This window comes from Halichoerus grypus, chromosome 3 (assembly GCF_964656455.1).
Source record: "Halichoerus grypus chromosome 3, mHalGry1.hap1.1, whole genome shotgun sequence".
NCBI lineage: Eukaryota > Metazoa > Chordata > Mammalia > Carnivora > Phocidae > Halichoerus > Halichoerus grypus.
Window position 1 is genome coordinate 18,922,604 of NC_135714.1, and position 22,191 is coordinate 18,944,794.

The 22,191-nt window shown below is 40.9% G+C and overlaps 1 protein-coding gene across 7 annotated transcripts in view; it reads right to left on the minus strand.

The window, feature by feature from the left end:
* Nucleotides 1-22,191, minus strand: part of PPARGC1A (PPARG coactivator 1 alpha) — a 643,921-nt gene that overhangs the window by 86,050 nt on the left and 535,680 nt on the right. For 5 of the 7 annotated variants that reach the window (XM_078068452.1, XM_078068450.1, XM_078068454.1 and 2 more), the window contains one exon: nucleotides 8,384-8,563. In XM_078068452.1, the coding sequence (XP_077924578.1) occupies nucleotides 8,384-8,563 (180 nt within the window). Of the gene's footprint in view, nucleotides 1-8,383; nucleotides 8,564-12,220; nucleotides 12,387-13,560; nucleotides 13,762-22,191 lie in introns of those variants that run through there. The other 2 variants (XM_036123946.2, XM_036123951.2) reach the window with 2 other exon arrangements.

Consider the following 22,191-nt stretch of genomic DNA (forward strand, 5'->3'; position numbering starts at 1 on the left):
CTTTGCAAATTGCTCTGAGGCTTTCCTTCAAAGTTCAGAGCTCCAGCTACGCAGATTGTGTGAGGAACACCAAGGAACTCACTCTAAACTTAGTTGTACTGAAGACAGTGCTCTGATAAATCATGCTGATTTGGCACATGGAAGGGCATCAGCCACCAAGGATTCGGCTACTGAGTCTCCCCCCTCCTCCCAGCCCTATCAGCCTGCATGCAGCTCCTTGAACTGACTGTCTCTGAGTGTAAGTTTAGAAGAGAATGAAAAAAGGGAGGGGGGCGGAATACGGAACAAAGATACTTCTGGGGAAAAAAAGGAAAAAAAAACTCTGTAGGAGGCTTGGTCTCTAGAGCCAATTAACACCAATCACAAGACTGGCCAAAAAAAAAGAAAAAAAGTAGTCGTTTAAAAGTCAGGCCAAGTCATTTTACGCAAGATCTGGTAATTCATTAACCCATCCGGCCGCAAACCTTGAATGAATAACTTGCGGTAGTAATGGAGATGGGCAGATCTACAAGGTTATTAATAGTGTTTAGAATCTCCAACTATGCAAATTATTCTATCACTTGGGAACAGAAAAGGCCCAAAAGTATCTCCGATCATTGTTTTGGGACAAATGGCGTAATGGATAAGAAGTCATTTATCTTCATAAAATTTTGCCCTTGCCAAGAATGAGAGTGTGTATTTATTTCATTGTGTACCTCTCTTCCCCTTTCCCTAGCTCTCATCCTAGCTACTTGTAATTCAGCATCTTTGGCAGGTTATAGTAAAATACAGTATCTCTGCTTTGCTTTCAAAACTATATGTCAGAGTGCACAATCTTGAAAGTAACCTCACAGGTTAAAGAAGAAGGAAAAAAAACAGGGTCCTTACAAAATTGTTTTACATTGCAGGCAATTCATTTTATAAAACCCACAATAAAAGTTTTCATTGCTAAAAGAATAGGCACATAATTATAGGGACAAATTAACCTTGTTAAAAATGTGAAGTCTGGGATAGGGAGGAGTAGAAGAGCAGTTTGGCTCTCTGTTTAACAATGCAGTTTTGAAAGTTCATCTTTTATCTGCTTTGTGTGTTGATCTCATTCAGAGGTGAGCCATCTGCTGGGCTGTGTCTCCACGACACTGCATATAGACCGGGGGACATGGACAAACAGACACGACATATGTGTAAGGTTACTGTACAAGCACACACCGATGCTCTACAAATAGACAGTTTGTCTGATCCAGCATCCTGAATCCTGATTACCTTAACCTACGCTAATATCTTTCAAGTAAATCCAAGAGGCAGTGAGCCACTTTTTCCTGATTCCTCCCTAGGTTTTTCTCCTCGTGAATGTGGGTCTCCACTTTTCTGGCCCCAAAGAAATGTAGGCAGAGTTATTTTTAGGTAAATGACCCCTGGAGAATTCAGAAGGTGGGGAAAGCCCAATCTATGCCCATAAAATGGTTCACCTACATCTGGGAGCACCTAGAGCATCTGACATGAAATAAATAATTGGTCTCTAGTCAAAACAAAAACAGAACAAAAAACCACCATACACAAAATGGTGTGTTCTACAATCATTGTGCCTAATGAAACATATAGATTCTCACTTTCCAAATTGCAAATGGCTAAGAACCAGATCAACTTCCACGACAAACAGCAGCCAATCCCATCTCTTGTAACCACAACTTACATTAACAAAAGCAAACCCCAGGAAAGTTGGTGATGGTGGAAGATGTTCATGTAACCAGCACCTGCGACTTACTATTTATTAGTGGGGTTTGATGCCAGTAGACATAGCCCTGTGGGTCAGAACTCCTGAGCCATATTTTTCCAGTGGTCAGCATAATGGCAGGGAGGAAATAGGGTGATAAACCAGATGTTCCCAAGATAAGGCAGATGTTATCAAGGCAAGAAGTCTAAAATAGTCATTAACTGAGGTGTGTAGATGACCACACACACACACACACACACACACGCACACACACACACACGCACACAAAACACTATTTAGTCCCCCTGCAAGATAAGCCGACAGTAGAGGCTGAAAATAAAGCAGCACACAGGCTGGGTCAGATTGTTGCTTCCTGATTTGTGACTCTCCAAGATGAACATCTAACTGATTTATACCCAGAATTTGGAATTTTGTGGTAGACTACAAATGCAAAGATAAGTACAACATAAATTTTTAAAATACTCCATAAGTCTCCATGAGTTTCAACATTTTTCAATGTTCTTATGTTACAGCCAATTATCTCCCCACTTAAATGGCTATTATTTTCTTCCTTGAAGTCGATGTTCTGCGTTAAGTGTCATTGCCAAGTGTGGCAAAAATCTGGTTGGGGGCTGTAAATTTAATTCAAATGACAAACATTTATTGATTGCAAATTGGAAATTCCAGAAATCTCGAAGAAGTGATTATTGTAAACTAATTCAGTGTCTCCGAAATAACAAAGGAGAATTTATTCTCTTGATTAAGGTGGGGTTGTTTTGACACAGATTTTTGTCTCTGTTGTTTTGTTAAAATTCCAAGAGGTTTGCCATTCATAGAAAAGTCTGTCTGACCACAGGCTCAGTAAGGAGCAGGAATTCATTACCATGGAAGGCTGCAGAATTTCCTCCAAGGAGACAAGTGAAAAAAAGCAGACACCACGTAAATTTGTGGATTGGGTTAAATATGTTCTGCCCTGGAGGCAGCAGAGAGACGGAGAGCCCCTTTATCAAATGACTCACAAGTCTTAAGAAAGTACTTCAGCTCCTAAAGGTGAGCAGAAACGTAACCAGGAAGATATCCAGGAAGTTCTGATTCTCTTCGGAATATTTTTGAGTTAGCATTCGTTGCCACCTCCCTCTCTAACCAAACTCATATTCATCAGAGCTGATGGAATTTTCCTTCGAGGTGTTTCCAGTCTTTGTTCCCTGGACACCATCCCCTCTGCTGTCACCTTGTCCCTTCCCTGCACCTGCATTGCATGGGGTTCGGAATGCAGCAGGGCCTGCTGTCCAATTTCTTCCAATTTCTGCTTGCCCACAGTGCTTACAACAATGGCAATTAAAACACTCTCAAATACGATCTCCATCAGATTGCTCTCCTGCTAAAAATCTTCACTGGCACCCTATTTCCCATGGTGCAAACTCTAAACACTCCCAATTGGGTTCTCACAGTCTGCTGTAATTGTGTACCCACCATAAATCCAAACCTGTTTCTCCTACCGCTATGTTCCCATCAGTACATATTTCACTTTGGGTAAATCGAGCTTCTCACCTTCATAGCCCTACTATGAAAACACTTCACTCTTATTCTTGTATCAGCCCTGGTGATGCTATTCTTGTTGCTTCCCTCCTTAGCGAGGATACACATGCACATACACACACATGTATATGTGTGTATATGCATACACACAGTCTTGCAATTGCTAATATATATACAATATATATAACTCCGTGTATCTAAATATACATGTACACATATACATGAATATACAGTGTTACATTATTTTCAATTGCTAATAAACATCTATATATGTACACATGTATACGCAGTCTTCCGTTGTCTGCTAATTGTTTCACACTTCTTCGTTTGACCACTCAAACTAGGTTTAGTGTTCTTTAGGAAACAGATCCTTTGTGCTTTATAGGTAATTATTAATTATATATTACCTAATGCAGCTCACGTCATCACTAAATATGTGATGGTCAATTCATTCCTTTAGTCCCAAATATTTTTTGAGTACTTACTTTCTCTTGTTTTCTAACAAACCATCTAGAAAAACTTCAGTGGACAAGACAAGCAAGTGCCCTGCTCCCCAAATGCTCAGAGTCATTTGAATAGTCAAGTTTTTTGAAACTTTTTGGTAAGTATGTAATATATGCCCATTTTAGAAAAAAAATGAGACTACAACTGAAAGTCAAACGAAGAAATACCAACTCACTTGCATTCCCATCAGAATAACTGGTATTCTTGAAAGCTTCCAACCACCATTCCCTTGTTGGCATGACAGGACACCTGATAGACAGATAACGGGACACCACCCCGTGCTTTGTCTCCCACAGAAGTCCACAGTATCAGACCTTACTGAGCATCCCCGTGACCACCTGACATGAATGTTGGCTGCAGCTGTGGGCCCTTCTCTCCCCATTAGCAAAGGTAGACTTCAGAACATACTATGAATCATGACCTAGAGACAACTATATTCTCACTCGCCGTGTTCTAAAGAACCCCAGTGGCTGCATTCAGAAGTAACAGACAAATGAATGGAAGATGCTCATTCAGGTGTGTCAAGGAGGCATCGAAAGCAGATGTTTAAATGAAGCAGGGACAAGGTGGCCCACAGTGACCAGAAGGGCCAGTGTGCTATTTAAACTAATCCCGGGCCACCCATCCTTACATACTTCCATGCTGTAAAAGCACTCCTTTATTCTCCTTCTTCAAACAATGCACAAAGGCAAGAGAGGGAAGGAAGTTATGTTGCAATATTCTGAAACATAAATTTTGCTACCAACCAGCTCAGAGACAGTATCCTGTTTTCCTGACACATGGATCAGATTCACTGGAGGCTGCACCTATAAAAGCCTGTGTCCTGTTTTTCTAAGTGGTTTCTGAATAAAACCTGGTCACCTGCATTTACACATCCAACACAGGTTGAGCAAACAGAGATTGTTGTTTGTGTGTCCAGTTTCTCAACCAACGTGGACAATTGCGTATTGGCACACCTCACTCCCACTGAGGAATTCACTCTTTCCCAAAGTGGGACATTCAATTACGTTCTTCTTTTCTCTTAAAGTCAAATAAAAACAGGGGCACCTGGGTGGCTCAGACAGTGAAGCGGCCGGCTCTTGATTTCGGCTCAGGTCATGATCTCGGGATGGTGAGATGGATTCCCAAGTCAGGCTCCGCGTTCAGCAGGGAGTCTGCTTGGGATTCTCTCCGTCTCCCTCTGCCCCTCCCCCTACCCCTCCCCCTGCTCGTGTGCTCTTTCGCTGTCTCTAAAATAAATAAATAAATCTTAAAAAAAATAAAGTCGAATAAAAATTAAACTTAGATTCAAATTTACGAAAGAGGCCCAAGGCAGAAATTTCTATTTACTCCCAAGGTTTTAAAATTTGGCTCTACTCTCCGTAGACTATCTATATCCTATCTGTATCTCTAAATACCCCTTTCTCTCTGCTTTGATTGGAATTCAGAAATCCTGGGGCCAGTTTCCAGGGGTGTCATCGATGTGCTACTGGAGTCAGGGAAAGTGTTGAACTGCTTGGGGCCTCATTTCATTCTGGGAATCGGAGGTAGATCATGCTTGTTATTGGCAGATCAGAGGTGGCGGAAACCGTGACTGTTTGGCTTGCTCAAGTACAAGGCCTTCACAAATGTGATGAGGCAGGGCTTTGAGAACTGGAAGAAAGTGAGCACGGGTAAAGTCCACGGGGAGAGGCTTAAAGGCACAGGCTCTGGGAAGGGCTTTGGGGGTGGGGGGTGGGGTGGGGTGGGGGGGAAGGCAGCTTTGGAGGAAGACCGGCAAAGCTGTGGCCCATCAAGGGTTACTGAGCTGCCCGTGGACCTCTCTCCCAGGGAGAGACAATTTTCAAAGTGTATGCTCCACGCACACTTTTTTTTTTTTTCCTCCCGTTATAGAAGAGATGTCTGAGTTTAACGCTAGAGGGCAAAGAATAGAGGCATCTTGGCTGTGTGCAAATGCCCGGGAAGCTGCGGCCGTGTCACAGGACTACCACATACGGCCTTACCCTCTGCACAGACAGAGAAGAACGAGGTTTGTGACATCAGAGAAAACCCTTACAGGTTATCTCAACGGTCACTTTCACTGTCACTAAGGGAGTTCCTGACATCTCAGTCCCAGGCCCTGGGCATCCCCATAATTCTCTGTGGCTTCTGATTCTTCATATCCTGTCTCTTAACAATACTCTATCTTCTCTCTCAATGCTGACCAGTCCATCTTCGGTGTTTCATGAAAGGGAATTTCAGTGACTTTTTTTTTTTTTTTTAGGGGTTCTCAACCTCAGCACTACTGTCATCTTAGAGCCGAATAGTTCTTTGTTGTGGGAAGCTGTCCTGGGCCCTGTGGGTTAGTTAGCAACAACCCTGGGTCTCCACCCACGAAATGCCAGGAGCAGCCTCTTGCCTTCAGTCCTAAACATCAAACCCATCTCCAGACACTGCTACACGTCCCCTGAGAGGCTAAACTGCTCCGTGTTGAGAGTCACTGGTTTAAAATGAGCTAATAAGAAATGAAATTAAATGAACCTTGTGTTTTAGAGCACTGAAAACAATTCTATCAGTGGTAGAAAGTGATACGGGGAAGCAAAAGGGGTGTCTTCGTACAGATTAAAGCATCTATATATAACTAGCTGGTGAACCAAGTCTCCTAGAGGTGTAAATGAGAAGTACCCCATGCAGAGGCCACAACACCGAAACATGGGGACACAAGGTCATGAAGAAGGGAGTTTTTGAAACTAGCCCACCAGGGAGGCACTGACCAACCCTCCCTCCCCCCCCCACCGACCAATTAGTAATTCCCTACCCGTCATCTGCAAAATGCATGGCAATCACCCAACATGGAATAGCCGATTTTTAGATAAGAGGTCTACAGAGATGACATTTTTTAAAGTACTGTTTATTTAATGCAGCATGACTTAAACGGGCCTGTCGCCTGACAAGCGTACTGAATGAGGAATGTTCAATTTACCAGTTCTAACTAGCCAAGTCCTCACATGAACTTTCTAAGACCCGGCTGAGAAGCCTGGGAAGTGTAACTAAACCACAGCCCTTCAGGGGTCCTTCTCCGCAGCCCTGACTCCGCCGCCTTGAGCGCTCTTTTAAGACTCTGTTCAGACATCTTAGAAAATCTTAGCTGTGGCCAGAACCTACAGCCACCCTGGCTCCCCGCACCGCCCCCAGAGATCCCTGCTTCCATGTCAACCAACACCGAAAGGCACGAGTCCATTCTATTTTTAAATATATTCAGCAAAGCAGTGGCTTGGTACGTCTTTGTAAAAGATGGTGGTCACCCAACCTCACTGTTACTCTGTTTTTTTAATCAGTGATATAGACTGGGAAGTCAGATCAATTTGGGATTCAATTCTCTGGTCTTCATTTGTCAACTGTGTGCCCTGGAGAAAATCACTTAACCTCTCTGAGACTCCATGTCTGCATAGGCAAAGTGGGAATGACACTCAGGGTACCTAAAAAAATAGGCTGTTCTGAGGGAACTGTGAGAAGACACATATAGAGCATGGGGGTCTCCAAATGGGGGCCACTGTTGTTATCATTCGTTATTACTGTTATTAATACCTACTAGAGTCACTATTCACTCATTAGTCAACACACATTTATTCAACACCTTCTGTGTGCTGGGTGCTGAAAAACCGCGGTAAATATTGTAAAATTGGTTTTCTTAATGACTCAATAAACATTTATTCAGTGCCTTTTATGTGCTGGGGGCTGGAAAAACTCAATAAATATTGTAAAATTGGCTTTCTTAATGGCTCAGGATTTCAACCAAATACACTGAGGTTTAAGAAATGTCTCTGCTGGTGGGATTAAAAAATACACTTCAAGTGCTTTTCATGGAGCCTGGCACATATTAGGGAGAAGAAGCCAGATGATGACGGAGGTGTGCATGGCTGTGATATTGAAAAGTAGTTGATTTGACGATCTTTTTTCAATTCGTTTGCCAGAGCACTTGATGTCTGTCCCTACAAGAAACCGTTTATTTTCAAGTAAACGAGTGCTGATCTTGTGAGAAAGAACTTTTTTTCAAAGTAACACTTTAATAGGAGTAGATTAACATTCCTTATTATAGGGTAGGCTTATAATAAGAGTCTGGAGCCTGGGAGGTAATTTTCACTATTGAAAGGTAAGCGAATTTTTACTAATTTATAAGTAAATATTGGAGTACCTGGGTTTAGAAGTTTCTATGACAGACAGAAATCAGAGGTATGATCACAAAATAACAATAAGAATAACTGCTCACTTACTTTGTGAGGCAAATAAAGGCAGACGTCTAATCTCTTGGATTTAAAAAAAAACGCATTCTTTTACATTTCACATTAATTTACATTAGGCCCTTTTCTGTGGGAAATAGACAGGAATAAACAGGTTTAGACTTTTGTTCTTCTTTGTCACTAATTCTTTCACAACCCCCTTAGTATTTCAACACAGTTTAATGCACTCTGTTGGGGGCCCTTAGCCCCTTAATTCTCAAAACAACAACAACAAAATCCATTTATTTTGCAAACATTGTTTTTCCACAAAATCGGAAGTGCCTACCTGTGATAAAAAGCCTTTTGATGACAGCAAAGTAAGAATGCATTATGCTCTCAGGCCAATAATCATATTGTGGCCCAAGCCAAGTTCGATGAGAAATTAATTTTGACCAAGGGATGCCCTTACCTCAAATATGTTTGAAGGCTCATTGTTGTACTGATTGGATATTATTTCTGATTGGTCACTGCACCACTTGAGTCCACCCAGAAAGCTGTCTGTATCCAAGTCGTTCACGTCTAGTTCAGAAAGGTCAAGTTCAGGAAGATCTGGGCAAAGAGGCTGGTCTTCACCAACCAGAGCGGCACACTGCAGGAGGCAGGGGAAAAAAAAGCTTTCATTAACTGCAGGAATTTATTAAACTGCAATAGCATGTGATAGGAATTAAGCCTGGTTAATTCAACCACACCACCAAAGCTGGTTTCCAGGGTTTTAGTCACCAGAAAAAAAAAAAAAAAAATCCTAAATTCTTTTACTTACTTTGCTCTTAAAGGATACTGTGCCTGATCTATTCCATCCAAAATTCTGCCTCCAAATTCATGGTAAGTGCCATGTTTCCATGAAGCCCTCTCTGATTCTTCCAGTTAGCAATCAACTGAATTTGTACCTTTTTGATGGTTAGTGCTTGAGTTTGAGTTTCAACTTGTTTTCTGGTTAAACATATGCAAAATTTTACTCTACCCTGAGTATAATCTCTTGAGGGAAGGATACAAACTTGATTTTACCTTGGATTTGCCATCCCACATAATAGAAACAAAATAAACAATCACTCAATGAAAAATAAAAGCATAAGAACTCTACCAGGAAAACTTAACCCATTTACACCCCTTTTAACCTTTGCAATCCACATAATTCCATTAGCAACAAATGATGCAAGCCTTTTTACTTGTCTATGGTTCTCTTGAATTGTTATTTTAATCTTTTACTCTCAATTTGACTTTTCACGAGCTTTAGCACATCATCTTGAACAGGTCAAAAAACAAGTTCCTTGAGATAGAGACAAAAGTCATAAGTTTTTCTATATGATCTTGACATCTTCCGCTATGTTTAAGTTGCAAGTCATGTGTGTTGGGGGGTGTGTGTGTGTGCACGCAATATTGGGATTGCCTGACATCTACAAAGGAAAAACCACTATAGCACTCCACAATTATATTTTTTTTCATCATTTATGTATTCCTAAACTATGCTGAAGTGAATTCAAAAGAACTCTTCTTCTTTGGAGTTTTTACATGATTTCAGTCTATGGAGAGGTTTAACATAGCCCATACTATGGCCGGGCTGTTTGTAAGCAAGGCTATTTCAGACTGGAATAGTCTTGCACTTCCTTGCGTGGAGTAGGGTGGCCTTTCGGTTGTCCCACAATGTGGCTTTTTGAAAAAAAGTGGACCACTTGATTGAAGAAGTGGTCTTCTAACCCCAAATTGGCCATCTGACTGCTGATTTCCTCACTGCATACTGTGAAGAACCCTGCTGAAGTTTCCTACTGCAGGGACCTGAGGATGCCAGAGCCCCAGGACTTTATCCACCTGCAAGCCAAGGTGTCTAAATCAGCAGGCACACACTCTGAGGTGGCACCCTCACGGCCCTACCTTCCAAGGTCAGGAGAGATGCTGTGGAGTTGCTCACAACCAGGCAGCAGTTGGGCATGAAGCTGAAGATCCCGCTTGACATTTAGGTTTTGAATAAAATAAGTTTTATGCAGATTTTTTTCCCGAGCACCCCTGTCATCCCTGGCAGGCTACATTACACGGGTCATATGCAGCAGCATGATCATAAGCACCATGCTGAGAAGTAGGTACAGGTAATGCAGCCAGCAGTTGGTACAGGGAGGCTAGGAGCCGCCTGAAGATGACCGCGATTCTTCCCTAAGACCACCAGGCCCCAGTGAGATCCCAAACTGAGGGCACAGAGGTAATGCAAAAAGAAAGGGCAAGCCCCTCCACCTAAACTCTTTCCTTATCATTTTATTGGTCATTCCGTTTTTATTACCCGAGGTAACCCCAAGTTGCAGATCGGTATACTTGACTAGGCTTATAAGGAAGCGGGGGCCGGGCTGGGGAGAAGATTTTGTTCTGGTACAATGTTCGAGTTCTGTTATGGGTGTAACACTTCTCAGCCTCCATACATGCCCACATTGCTTATCCTCCGAGGACAAACACACAGTGTTAACTCTTCCACAGCACGATCAATCCAGAGACCAGGGGATAACTTTTTTCAACGGTGCAAAACCCACTAGGACTGCATTGAGGGCTAGTCCTTAACCAGAAAAGCATAAACAACAAAAACAGCAAAAAAAAGAAAAAAAAAAATCAAACGAGGGTAGGAAACACAGGAGCTCTCCAACTGGCTGAAGTTCCTGTTGTGGAGAGCACAACTTAGGAACCATGCTTTGGAATGCTGGAATGCCCTGCGGATTGATGAGCAACTTCTTGCTGTCTCTCTCCCTCACTGCCTTCTCTAGGCATGGCCCGTTCAAAACCCTTCACCCTTTCGGGAACATGCATTTTGTAAGTAACTTTTGAAAATCATTAAAAAGACCAGATCAATTTCTGGCATTTTGCTGGGCTGTAATTCACACACTTCTTTCCTTTCCTCTCTTTGTCTCTCGTTTTTGCTCTTATGTTATGGTTGAAAATGTGCATGTGCTCTTGCCAATGTTGACATGCTAATAAAATCAGGGTTTCTGAATGTGGCATTATCCTGATAATCTAAAACACATTAGTGGTAGCAGGTGTTCCTGTTATTAATTTATATTTGGCCTTTGGATGATGCCAGACTTAACAGTCCAAGCCCTGTAACTGTCCTCATCTGACATGCTGGTATTTACTGCTTCCCTATACATCTGTAACAGGTGTGCTTTATTGCAATTACAGAGACACATTCTACTGCTTCTTTGCAACTATGACAGCTATTTCCCAACCGTAGCCTTAATTTTATAATAAGATTTAAGAGGATAAAGCAGTCACTAAACACAAAAGGCTAATTATTGTACGTTTTTTCACCCCAACAGACTTTTCTCTTAGTTAAGGAGCAGACAATAAATTAGCTTAACTGCACTGATGATAATGAATCATCATAATTAAGTATAATTCTCCATTAACCTTTCGGAGGTTTTTGTGCCATTGATGGTAAATTTTAAAGAGAGAGAGAAGAAAGAGTGGACTTGGCCACATTAATTATATTAATGAAAAAAGAATTCTTACTTCTTAGGAAAAAAATTAGTGAGGACAGGGACAAGGGAGTAGGGCGGGGGGCGGTAAAGAATGACAGTCTTCGTGGAGTGCATGTCATGTGAATTGTCTCTATCAATCTTGGTAACCTTATTGTACATCACCTTCATTAAACTGTGAAACACTGGGGACTCCGAGTAGCTATAGTGATAGAGGCCCTTATTAACCACTGCGCCGTCCTGTCATTATGTGCAAAAGGGCATAATACGTTTTAGGATGACAGCAAACATTAATGATTCAAAAAATGAAAGCTGCTTCTGCTACCTGCTGCTCGTAATAGGTTAGACTGGCCGAGGTGATTCCCAGAGCGGCCGCCGCGAAGGCAAGGCTTCTAGCAGCTTGCTGTCTACCGTGCAACAGAGAGGCGACTGGCCAGTCTCAGCCGCCCAACAACTCAATCCACCGCTGGACACTTAGCCCGGGAACTCACCTCCTTCGGAAAAACATAAAAGGGCCCCTGTTCTAAATTAGTTCTGACGCTTCCTTGAAAATGACTGCAGGAATCCCAGTGATTAAAACAAATCCTCCACATTTCCATATCAACTCCCAACAGCATCAGGAATAAGACAAGATGGAAAAATGAAACTATAGCAGCTGAGCCCCCACACTGGCAGCCAGACAACCAGCCACAGGACACTCCGGCTACTCCAAGACAATGAGGACTTTGAAGCCACTTATAACCCTGACTCAGAAGAGCGACAGGACATACGAATCACCCAGATCTCTCCCACCTTACCAAGAAACCACGACAAGATAAGGACAAGCAGGATCCGCAAGGACCATCTGCCAGGGCAGGAGAGGGCAAGCCGAGCCCACTTGTGCAAATCCGGTAAAGAGTTAAGAACGCAGGGCATGGCTCGCTAGAGAGGAGAAATGCGTTCACAGGCAGCCCCGGCCAAATTATTTGCACTTTAGATGTGTATCGCTGCACCACATGGACATCTTATTTAACCAAATCACGTGTGGCACTCGATCCTCCCCCTCACCCTACGTGCCCCCAGCTACCCAGAGGAAGCACTGGCAGCCCTCTCTCTGCCAGACTCATTGTTAGCAGCTCCGATCCCCCGTGCAATGCAACTGGGCTCCAGCTCATCACGGTCCACAGAAAGTTTAGCTTCTTTCCCCAAGTTGCCCAAACTTTCCGAGAACATTCCATTGTGCTGAATGCAAACACGCCGCGGTCCTCCGTCCCCCCGTTAGTCACTGGAGGCTCCAGAGATTATGAGGAAACGGCTTGCTTTTCTCCCCCTGTATGAATTGTGGCCAGCAGAGACTGTGGAATTGATGTATTGCCGTCTATTTTTACACAAGCAGTGAGCAGCCCCACACACAGCCCTGCATAAACTCCTCTCTCCGGCTTCAGGCAGCTCTCCGTGGTACAGAGAGATTTAACCATTGGCTTCCCTGCCACCGACACTAATGGAAAACCTCGCATCGTAAGGCAGAGATGTATTTTTTATTTGCTGACCAAATCTTTCCACCACATATAGGTGTTTTAAGGGAATCAGCTTCGTTGTTTTGTGTGCTGTGGCGAAAGCAATCTAAAATAGCCCAGCAGGATTATTTAGGATTTTGTGAGTTCTCTGTCTGATGAACAGAGAGAGAGGGGAAAAAAAAAAAATCCGGACTAGAGTCAAAACTGACTATATTTGAGCACATCCATTTTAATATTTTTATCTTCATCTTATTATAAATAGAAATGGCATTTTTCCAACCGGGCCACTAAACACCACTGGAAAGACTTCAGCTTCTGATTCATATCAATATCTTAGAGCATAAATATTGCATATGAGTAGAAACAGAGCCAAAGGCACATGGAAAGAGTTTCCAACTGCAACAGATATGGGTGACAGCAGCTAGGCTTTGATTTGCTCAAGGGATCTCAGAGCCACCTTAAAATAGCAAACTTATTGGAGTTAAGATAAGATTGAGATTCCCTTCCAAAAGCTCCTGCCCGGGCTACTTTTCTGCCTCCTCTCCTTGTCCAAGCCCTTCCCCCCTTACAGGAATCAGTGCATCGGAAGGGAGGGAAGCTCTCCAGTCCTTCCTGCAATGCCCAGCCCAGCCCCAGCTCACCTCGATGTCACTCCATACAGAGTCCTGGTTGCACATGTCCCACGCCATCCAGCTCCTGAATGACGCCAGTCAAGCTTTTTCAACTCCAATCCACAGTGACACAGAGCACACACTCATGCAGGCAACCAGCCCCTTACTGAGAGTGAACTGAAGGCACCTGTCTTACTACAGTCCCCAGTCACATGACAAAGCTATTAAAAAGTAGGCTGGGCTGTCACTCACCCAGCCTCCCTTCTCCTGTGCAGCTTGCTGCTCAAACTCGTGACGTCACTCAAAGGCAGCCCTCTGCCTCAGTGAAGTAACGCTTAAAAAAAAAAAAAAAAAAAACGGAAAGAAGAAAGAAAGAAAGGAAACACTTGGACTTTTTGGAGGCTTCAAGCATCATGCTGTGATTAAAGCCAGCTTTGAATGCCACAGACTCAAAACGGAGCCCTGGCCATATAATAACTAAAATCCCCTGCAATCTTTTTTTAATTTATTTTCCTTCCAAAACAAGCAAGTGGCAAAGCTGCCTGTTTCAGGACAGAGTAACTATACTCTTCGCTAAAACGTGCACTCCCTAAGGATTCCAATTCTCAGACCTCCAGTGGACTCTAGCTCGGTTTGGGACTAAAGCAAGAGCTTATCACATGATGCATTTTTATGAGACATTTTCTAATTGGGGGGAAGTGTTTGAAAGCAGAGAATGGGGCAAGCGAATTTTTTTTTTTTTTTTTTTTTTTTTTTGCTGTTTAATCAACAAAACAGTCTGTATTTGTTAAGGTATAAACAAACTCCTCCACCGAGGAATCGGCTATCCCCGTGGCAGGAGGGAATACCAGCTCCCGAAGTGTTACTGCAATGTGCTTTGCTCCTTATAAGGAAAACAAGGAACAAAATACCACCCTTTCAGGTTCTCTCTAATTACTTCCATTTCTCTCATAGGCTCCCAGAAAACAAGTGTTGGTAAATACAGTTGCTGCTGCTGTGTCCAGATCAGCTGAGTTGCCCGGCTGCCTTTTTTCATACATGTAGCGTTTCACTCCAGCTACCTTCGGGTGCCTTTTTGAATAAACACTGGATTCCAACCCTAGTGCCTGGGTTGTGCAGTTTGCATTTGAGACCAAGAATGTCCGTGGAGTAAGGGAAAAATACTGACACGCTATTAGCAGAAATGTTCATTTTTGGAGCTTTTTAATTTTTTTTCTTATTTCTCAGCTTCTACCCTGAGACAATGAAGGCTAATGCAGGTGCACTGTTTTATGATGACATACATATTGAATACATAACAAACTCAAGGTACTAGATATCACCGAAAAGCACTTCCCATAACACCACAGTGGTCTGATTTAACCCTTCCAAGTTCCAGGGAGAAGCACCCATAGTATCTATATTTGTGATTACATATGTTTTTAATAGAATTTTAAACCCAATACACTTTTAAAATCAGCTCAATTCTTTTCCTTGATAATAACTTCTCTGAAAAAAATCCCCCAGGTATCTAAAAATAATTTTAAAGCACTATTAATTTAATCTCCTGTTCTACTAAGGTTAATTTAATGTGTTCTCTCTTGTCCATCTCTTTCTAAAGAAGAAAGAAATGGTGATTTGCTCTCTAACACATTTTAGATGTGGAGTTGCTCAAATATTAAAGTGAAAGGAAGGAAAATCAAACAAACAAAAATCAGTTTCTTCTTTCAGACCACATGTGTTACAAGGTATTTTTTGACTCTGATATCTGCAACAAGTTGCCAGCAAATTCCTGAATCATGTGATGAAATTGACAGTTTGTCATTACTGGACGTAAAAAGATGGCCCAGAGCTTTGACATTTTAAGTTAGCTGAATACATTTCACTGGCACATTTTTCCCTCTTACAAATAGTGGAAAATTACTGTAGTTTTAATTTTCTAAATCAAGAAAGAACAGGAAAATACAACCTCGGGAAGGCTTTTATACATGCAATTAGTGGCATTACTCTGCACTCCCCACAAAGAAACACTAATTTTCTTCCCAATTATATTCTGATTTAATGTAAAACTACAGTAAATTATTAAAATTCAGGGCAAAGGTCCTTGGCTCAACCCGCAACACAGTCAACTGTGAAATAATACTGGTCACTTGACCAAGAAGAGTTGATGTTTATTAATAATTATCAGGTGATCCCTGTGGTGAGTTTTCTCTGATACCTTTAATTGTGTTCATCGAATGCGAGGTATCCATTAGGTATATATTTATAATATAATTTATATATTTATAAAATATATATTTTTATATATAGGATATTGATAAATATACACATATTTTTTAAATCATGTTCACACATTTTGGAGACGTTCTTTACGTTGGAACATTTTGTATTGTTTTTGCTATTTTAACCTGCTCACGTTATGTTGTTGGAGTTTTCTTATTCGTCTTTTTTGCCACCTAATTCCACTTTTTCTTAATCAAACCAGCACATTCACTGAAACCACAGGTGGTTTTATAAACATTTTTTTTTCCCTTCACCATCACAAAGAGGGTTAGTTAGGAGTCAAAACACTGAAATGATTTATAAACTACAGCATACTGCATTTCCCCCTCAAATCTCTATTACTGTACAATTCAAAGTTTAAAAAGATTCTTGGGACGAATTAGAGTAACTTCCACCATTTTTTTTTGTTGTTAAGTCTCAAAATTACAACCCTAACAAGAGTGATATTTTTGAGGTCTTATAATTTGGTTAATTAGCTCTTCAGATTAAAAATTCTCTCCTGTCCAGTTTTTTTTCTTTTCTCAGGAGAACATAAATTGTTAGTTGCTCACCAACCTTGCTCTTTTCTGGCTTCCCAGGCGGTTTCTATATTTAATTCTCTCTCTCTGCCTTGACTTTTTTCTCTTCCTCTCTCCCTGCAGCCCTCCTCATACCTCTTCGTCAACTCTGCCTCTAAGATATCCAAATGCTTGGTTTCAATCAACAAGGACCTATTGAAATCTTACTGTGTCCACAGCAACGTATTGCAAGGCCTGCCAAGAAGGCATATGACATGGACACAAGGGAGCTGACAATTTTAGGGGGATGACAGTCCTTAAAAACAGAATAACTTGATATGAAAAAACAATGCTACTTTGCTCAATATCCAGATTCCTCTTCTCCTTAAAACACACCCTTTTTAAGTACAAGGTCCTTTCACTAACCATTACAATTCACACCCAAATCAACCCCACTTTGTCCCAACAATAGAAAGAGGTATTTATTAACATCTGTTGAGTGCCCATAATGTTCCATATCTTCACAGAGCCTAGATTCCATCCCCAATGGAATTTCTCCCCCCACTAGTTCTGTTAACATTTCGCAAGACTCCAACATTAGTGAAGGCAAGAGATCTAGCCTCAGTTGATAACAAGAGAGAAAATACACCTTCGAGAGGATAATTCCACGCTATAACAAAAATATTTGACAAAGTACGCAACATTTTCCCACTGCTGTCTCAAACTACAGGCTTTTCCCACTCTATTTCAGGTAATTGCCGCTTAAAAAAAAAATAAAATCAAACTCAAACCCCAAAGCAGACAACAGCAAAGACAATTTGTTTTGATGTCATTATTGCATACAGGTGAGAATCCAGAAGTAAAGAGTTACTAGTATGAATAGCTCTGCCCATTTGTTTTTATAAACTTAAATAGAGATGTAAGGACAAATTTAAGGCTGAAACTTATAAAGAAAGAAAAATGGAGAAGAAAACATATATAGCAGAGCTTACGTGAGCTTGACATTAAGATCAGCATTTTATATAGCAAATTTCAATCAATTTTGGTCCTCAAACAACTCAATAAAGATTATCTGTGTACTCATTTAATAACTGAGAAAGTATTTAAAAAAAAAAAAAAAAAGCCAAGGGTTTAGGTAGCAGCTGAAAAGGACGTATAGATCTCTGAAAACCCTTCTAGGAAGAACTAAGTTTCATACATAAGAATAATATTCATTCCCAAATCAAAAGCACAGCAAAGACCCCTGCAGAACTTTATATCCAAGAGTGTCTACATAGCTGGAAACCAACATTCCTGGGAATGCTGCCTGCCTAGAGCACTCTTCCAGAAAGGAAAGGGATCTGCCCAGAATTGCTAATATTTTTAAAGTTAATCATTGCTAACAGGCATTCAGTTGCTTGCTTTTAATTCCTAGAGGGGCTAATTGATTCTGATATCCCATGTCAGTTTCTGAGCACATGCTCTGAGCCTCTGGGACATGTCTGAAACTGAGGCCATTCTGGGGACAAAAGTTGGTGGCAGGGCAGGGTAGACCAGAGGCCTCTAGCCTATAAACCCTCTCAAATCAAGTCTGATTTTGCACAAAACTGCCACGATAACGTGAACAAAGCACCTTTGGGGAAACAAATAGAAGAAAGTCAGTGGACAGTTTTAATGCCTCCTTGCGTTCATTTATATATATATTTTTTTCAAATAAACTGAAGGTGATAGACAACTTCAGCAACACATCTTTTAACCCCAATAAAACCTTCTGCACAACAGCTCTATGCTAATGAGTCAGCCTATATTTTAAGACAGACCTCAAAATCTGCTCTCGCCATTTTTCACATTAGAACAAAAAAATAATGTGAAAAATGTGAGCTGCCGTCAATTGGACTAATCTAAACTAAAGCAAAAAGTATGCTTATTAGGTCCACCGATAAGAGAGTATAAAAGGATGGTGAAAATCTGCTTTTGTCTATTTAATTCTGCTGTATTTGTGCCTCTACAGACATTTTCATTTACCTTAATTATTTCAGGTTAATTCATCTATAACACAGTGAGTTATTGATTATATAAACAAGAAATAATAGGATTATTTAGCAATTTTTTTTTTACTGAAACTGAAAATAAAGCATATCATATTTTATTAAATTTGATACTATTTAAAAATTTAAAGTGCTACTGAACCTCACTAACACAAGAGTTCACTCGGTAAGATTATTTTATCCCCTAAGGAACTTAGTGAGGGCCGGGGGAAAACTGCGGTATGCAAATTATTAAATTGAAAAAAAATATTTGTTAGTCAAACAGTTCCCCTTGGTACTTTTTTCTAGAGCTTGGGTCCTAATGAGCTTAACTTTTCTTGAATTTAGGGAAGTAAATTGTATTTCTCAACTAGTATCAAGACGGAAGAATTAAATAAGTGAAGTGTGGTTTTTGTTTTTGTTTTCTGTTTTGCTTTTTCTTTCTTTCTTCTTTTTCTTTTTTTAATCCCATCAGACAAGCCTAGGAAAGGTTTGGTGATTTTGCTTTTGTTTCTGTTGTAGATCTTTCCAGTGCTTTAATATTTGAGTTTAATTCTAGCAGAGCTAATATATATCCTAAAAATGTGGGGATGTTGAAAGGAAATAAATTCCCATCTTAAAAAAAGCAATTAGCTTAAGGCCTAAGCTAAATTTTGTAACGACTTACATAAAATCTTACTTTATATTTGCTTGCCCCACTGCACACAGGATTATTGAGAAAACTTTCTTAACTAAGAAGAACATTTCTAAGACTGACCTCCACATTTAGCAGCTCAATCAAAGTAGATGTCAAATACTACTGGTAGGATTATAAATGGGTACAAATTTTTCTAGAGGACAAGTAGGCAATATGTATCAAAAAATGTTAAAAATGGGCATCCCCAGAAACCAGAAATTCTACTTCTAGAAATCCATCTTAAGGACACACCAGGGGAGATGTGTGCAAAGATTTTTGGCATGAGGAGAGCCAATGCTACATTATTTATATCACTGAGAACTTGAAAGCAGGGTAAATGTCCAACAGTGGTCGTCTAGTTAAACAAATTATACAGGACTATATATACATTCATGTATTTTTATATATATTCATTATATATATGTATATTCAACGCTAACATAAAAAACTATTGCAAAATACATTTAATGGCAAATGAGAAAATATTCAAAATACATTAAGGTTTAAAATTATGTTTGAAAAAACTATAATCACAACAACTTACATATCAATATATACACTCAGAAAGAAAAGAGGAAGGAGGACCAGAACATGTAAGAAGGTGCTAACAGTGGCTGATGATATTATAATGTATAATTATAATATAATCATATTATATATGTCTTTCTGTAATTTTTAAATTTTCTGTGATAAGCATATATAACTTCTATATTCAAAATTAAAATGAAACTCTTCCTTTTTCAAAGAAAGATTCAGGCTTAGAGCTATGCCTTCTTAACATACAGGGAATGTAGCAAATAGAAATAGTCCCTGACATCCAATACAAGTCTCAAATATTCATCACATGTTTAAAAGGAAGCCATTTCTGTCTATTGCACCAAGTGTAACCGACACTCCACTCAGGAGGCAAGCCTCATGAGCAATGGGGAGAAGTTACCCCTTGGCACTCGGAAAAAGCCTCTGAGCCTTGAACTATAGGGTGAGGAGAGCTCTCAACTCTTATTAGCTTGCCTCATAGGGCACCCCAAATGCCCTTAGCATCTTCACTTTGTTTCTGAACCTGAAATTTCATCAATTAAGTTAAATAAACTTCCAGTTCAAAAACGTAATTATCCTTGGTAGGGTAAAGGGGATTTCAGTTCCGTATACAAAAGCATCTACCTGTTAGACCTATTTTTTCCTCCTTGCTGGCATTTAACAGAGGTCAGAAGCCCATACCAAGAAAAAGAATAGTAAATGTTTTCAGAATGGCGTGACTCCACTAGGAAGCAGGTTTCTCAGGAAGAGAGTTTCGCACCTGGGGAACGGGAAGGGGCAGTCCTAGAAGGGGAGGGAAGAGTTGCTGTAGATGTGACTTCTTCCTGAGACAACCTAAACGGACGGGGTGAGGAAAATGCCATCCAAGGTGCAAACCAGTGACTTGCAAGTGAATTTCTGGGACACGGTCTATCCTAAATGGGTAGCCACTGCGTGCCTGCTATCACGTGGCAGCCCTGTTCTCGGGCAGGAAGCTCATTCTAGACCCTCCAAATATCCCGGGGAGGTTGACCCATGCTCTTTCCCCAGGAAAGCTCACTATCTCCACTGTTCGCCCCTCGAGGTTAGTGTTCTCACAATTTCGTGGGCCTTTCCTGCAAATCACTCTTCCTACACTTGGGTGATCATTATTTTGACGATTTAGACGATTTTCATGAGAAAAGGGGTAATGAGGCTGGAACCAAGGCCAAGTTCATGAGATTTATAGTCACGGGAATAAAAGGCACAGCAAAAGGAATATATTCAATGGTATTGTAATAGGCTTGTGTGGTGACAGATGGTAGCTACACGTGTGATGAGCACAGCATAATATTTAAACTTGTCGAATCACTATGTTGTACACCTGAAACTAATGTAACATTGTGTGTCAGCTATACTCAAATAAAAAAACAAAATTAAAAAAAAAAGTGATTACATGTGGCTCAAGTCTATCTGAGAAGTAGAGGGACTTTGTGGATCTTGATTTAGCCCAAAATGTTAGGAAAAGGATGGTGAGAAGAACATAGGCCCTCATTCAGCTGTGTCACTAGCCCACAGTTAAGCTTTGGGCAGTTCACTTCATGGCTCTGAGCCTGTTTCCTTATCTGTCAAAGAAGATGGCCAGAGGCAACTACATCTTGGATCCCTGCCACCTCTCAAAGGCAATGATATATCTGCCTGGACAAAGACAACTTGGGAAGACCTCTTTACGCGGAGCAAATCCAAATGTTTCATTGCACAAACGTACTGGAATCAGGAAGCGCGTGCAAGAAAAGTCACTGGTGCTCAACTTTGCTGAAAAAGCACAGCTTCATCGCTTCCCTTGCAATATGGATATTTAACTTCCTAACCATTCCAGGAAAGGAATACAGGAGAACTTACAAAATATACTACTTTCACTCATACTGACTACGAGAAAACTGGCTTCTACAGACTTGAATTTCTTACAAAGCCCAGCAGTGGCCCCAGAGAAACGTCAAGTTTCCATCTTGTTTATCATGAATGCTATTAAGCAGCACGTGTCATGTGTGAGACCAAGTCCCTACTCACACAATAAAAATGAAAACCACACACCCGTTGTGACAGTAACTATTTACTTTTGCCTGCACCTAGATGCAACTTAACACACTAGCATGTTCTTTGGTTTTACAACAGGTGAGAAAAGATGTTACCAGTAGAAAAAAGATTTAGAAGAGAGGAGGGATCCTGAACTTAGGGTTTTGTATGTAGGAATAAGGTCTCTGGCATCTAGGAAAATAAGAGTTTAAAGTAACCCTTCTGCCTCCTCACACCAGAACATTCGCCCCGCTTAAATGAAAACCTCATTACATTTGGTCAAAGGAGACCTTACCCCTTTTTTAATTTGAAGGAAATCACCTGAGATATTACTGCAGGGTGTGGAGCGAGAAAAGGTCATGTGCCTAAAATATGTTATCATGGCATTAGCAGATGTACTGAACCAAGGCTGTATTGCAGGGTAGCTGATGTCTCGTTGGGAGTTAATAAAGTCTCCTGGTCAGCTATTCCCTTTGCACATACAACCCAACTTAGCAGGAGGTGTTTCAGAGCCATCTAATGCCTCCCAGCTGGAGATTTTCCTTTAGGGCTGAGTGAGTAGCCACAGGCACACTAAATTCCCTAATAGGACATGTGGAGGGAACCCTGGTGACAAGGGAGTAGGCAAAGTAAGACCAGGTAAATGATA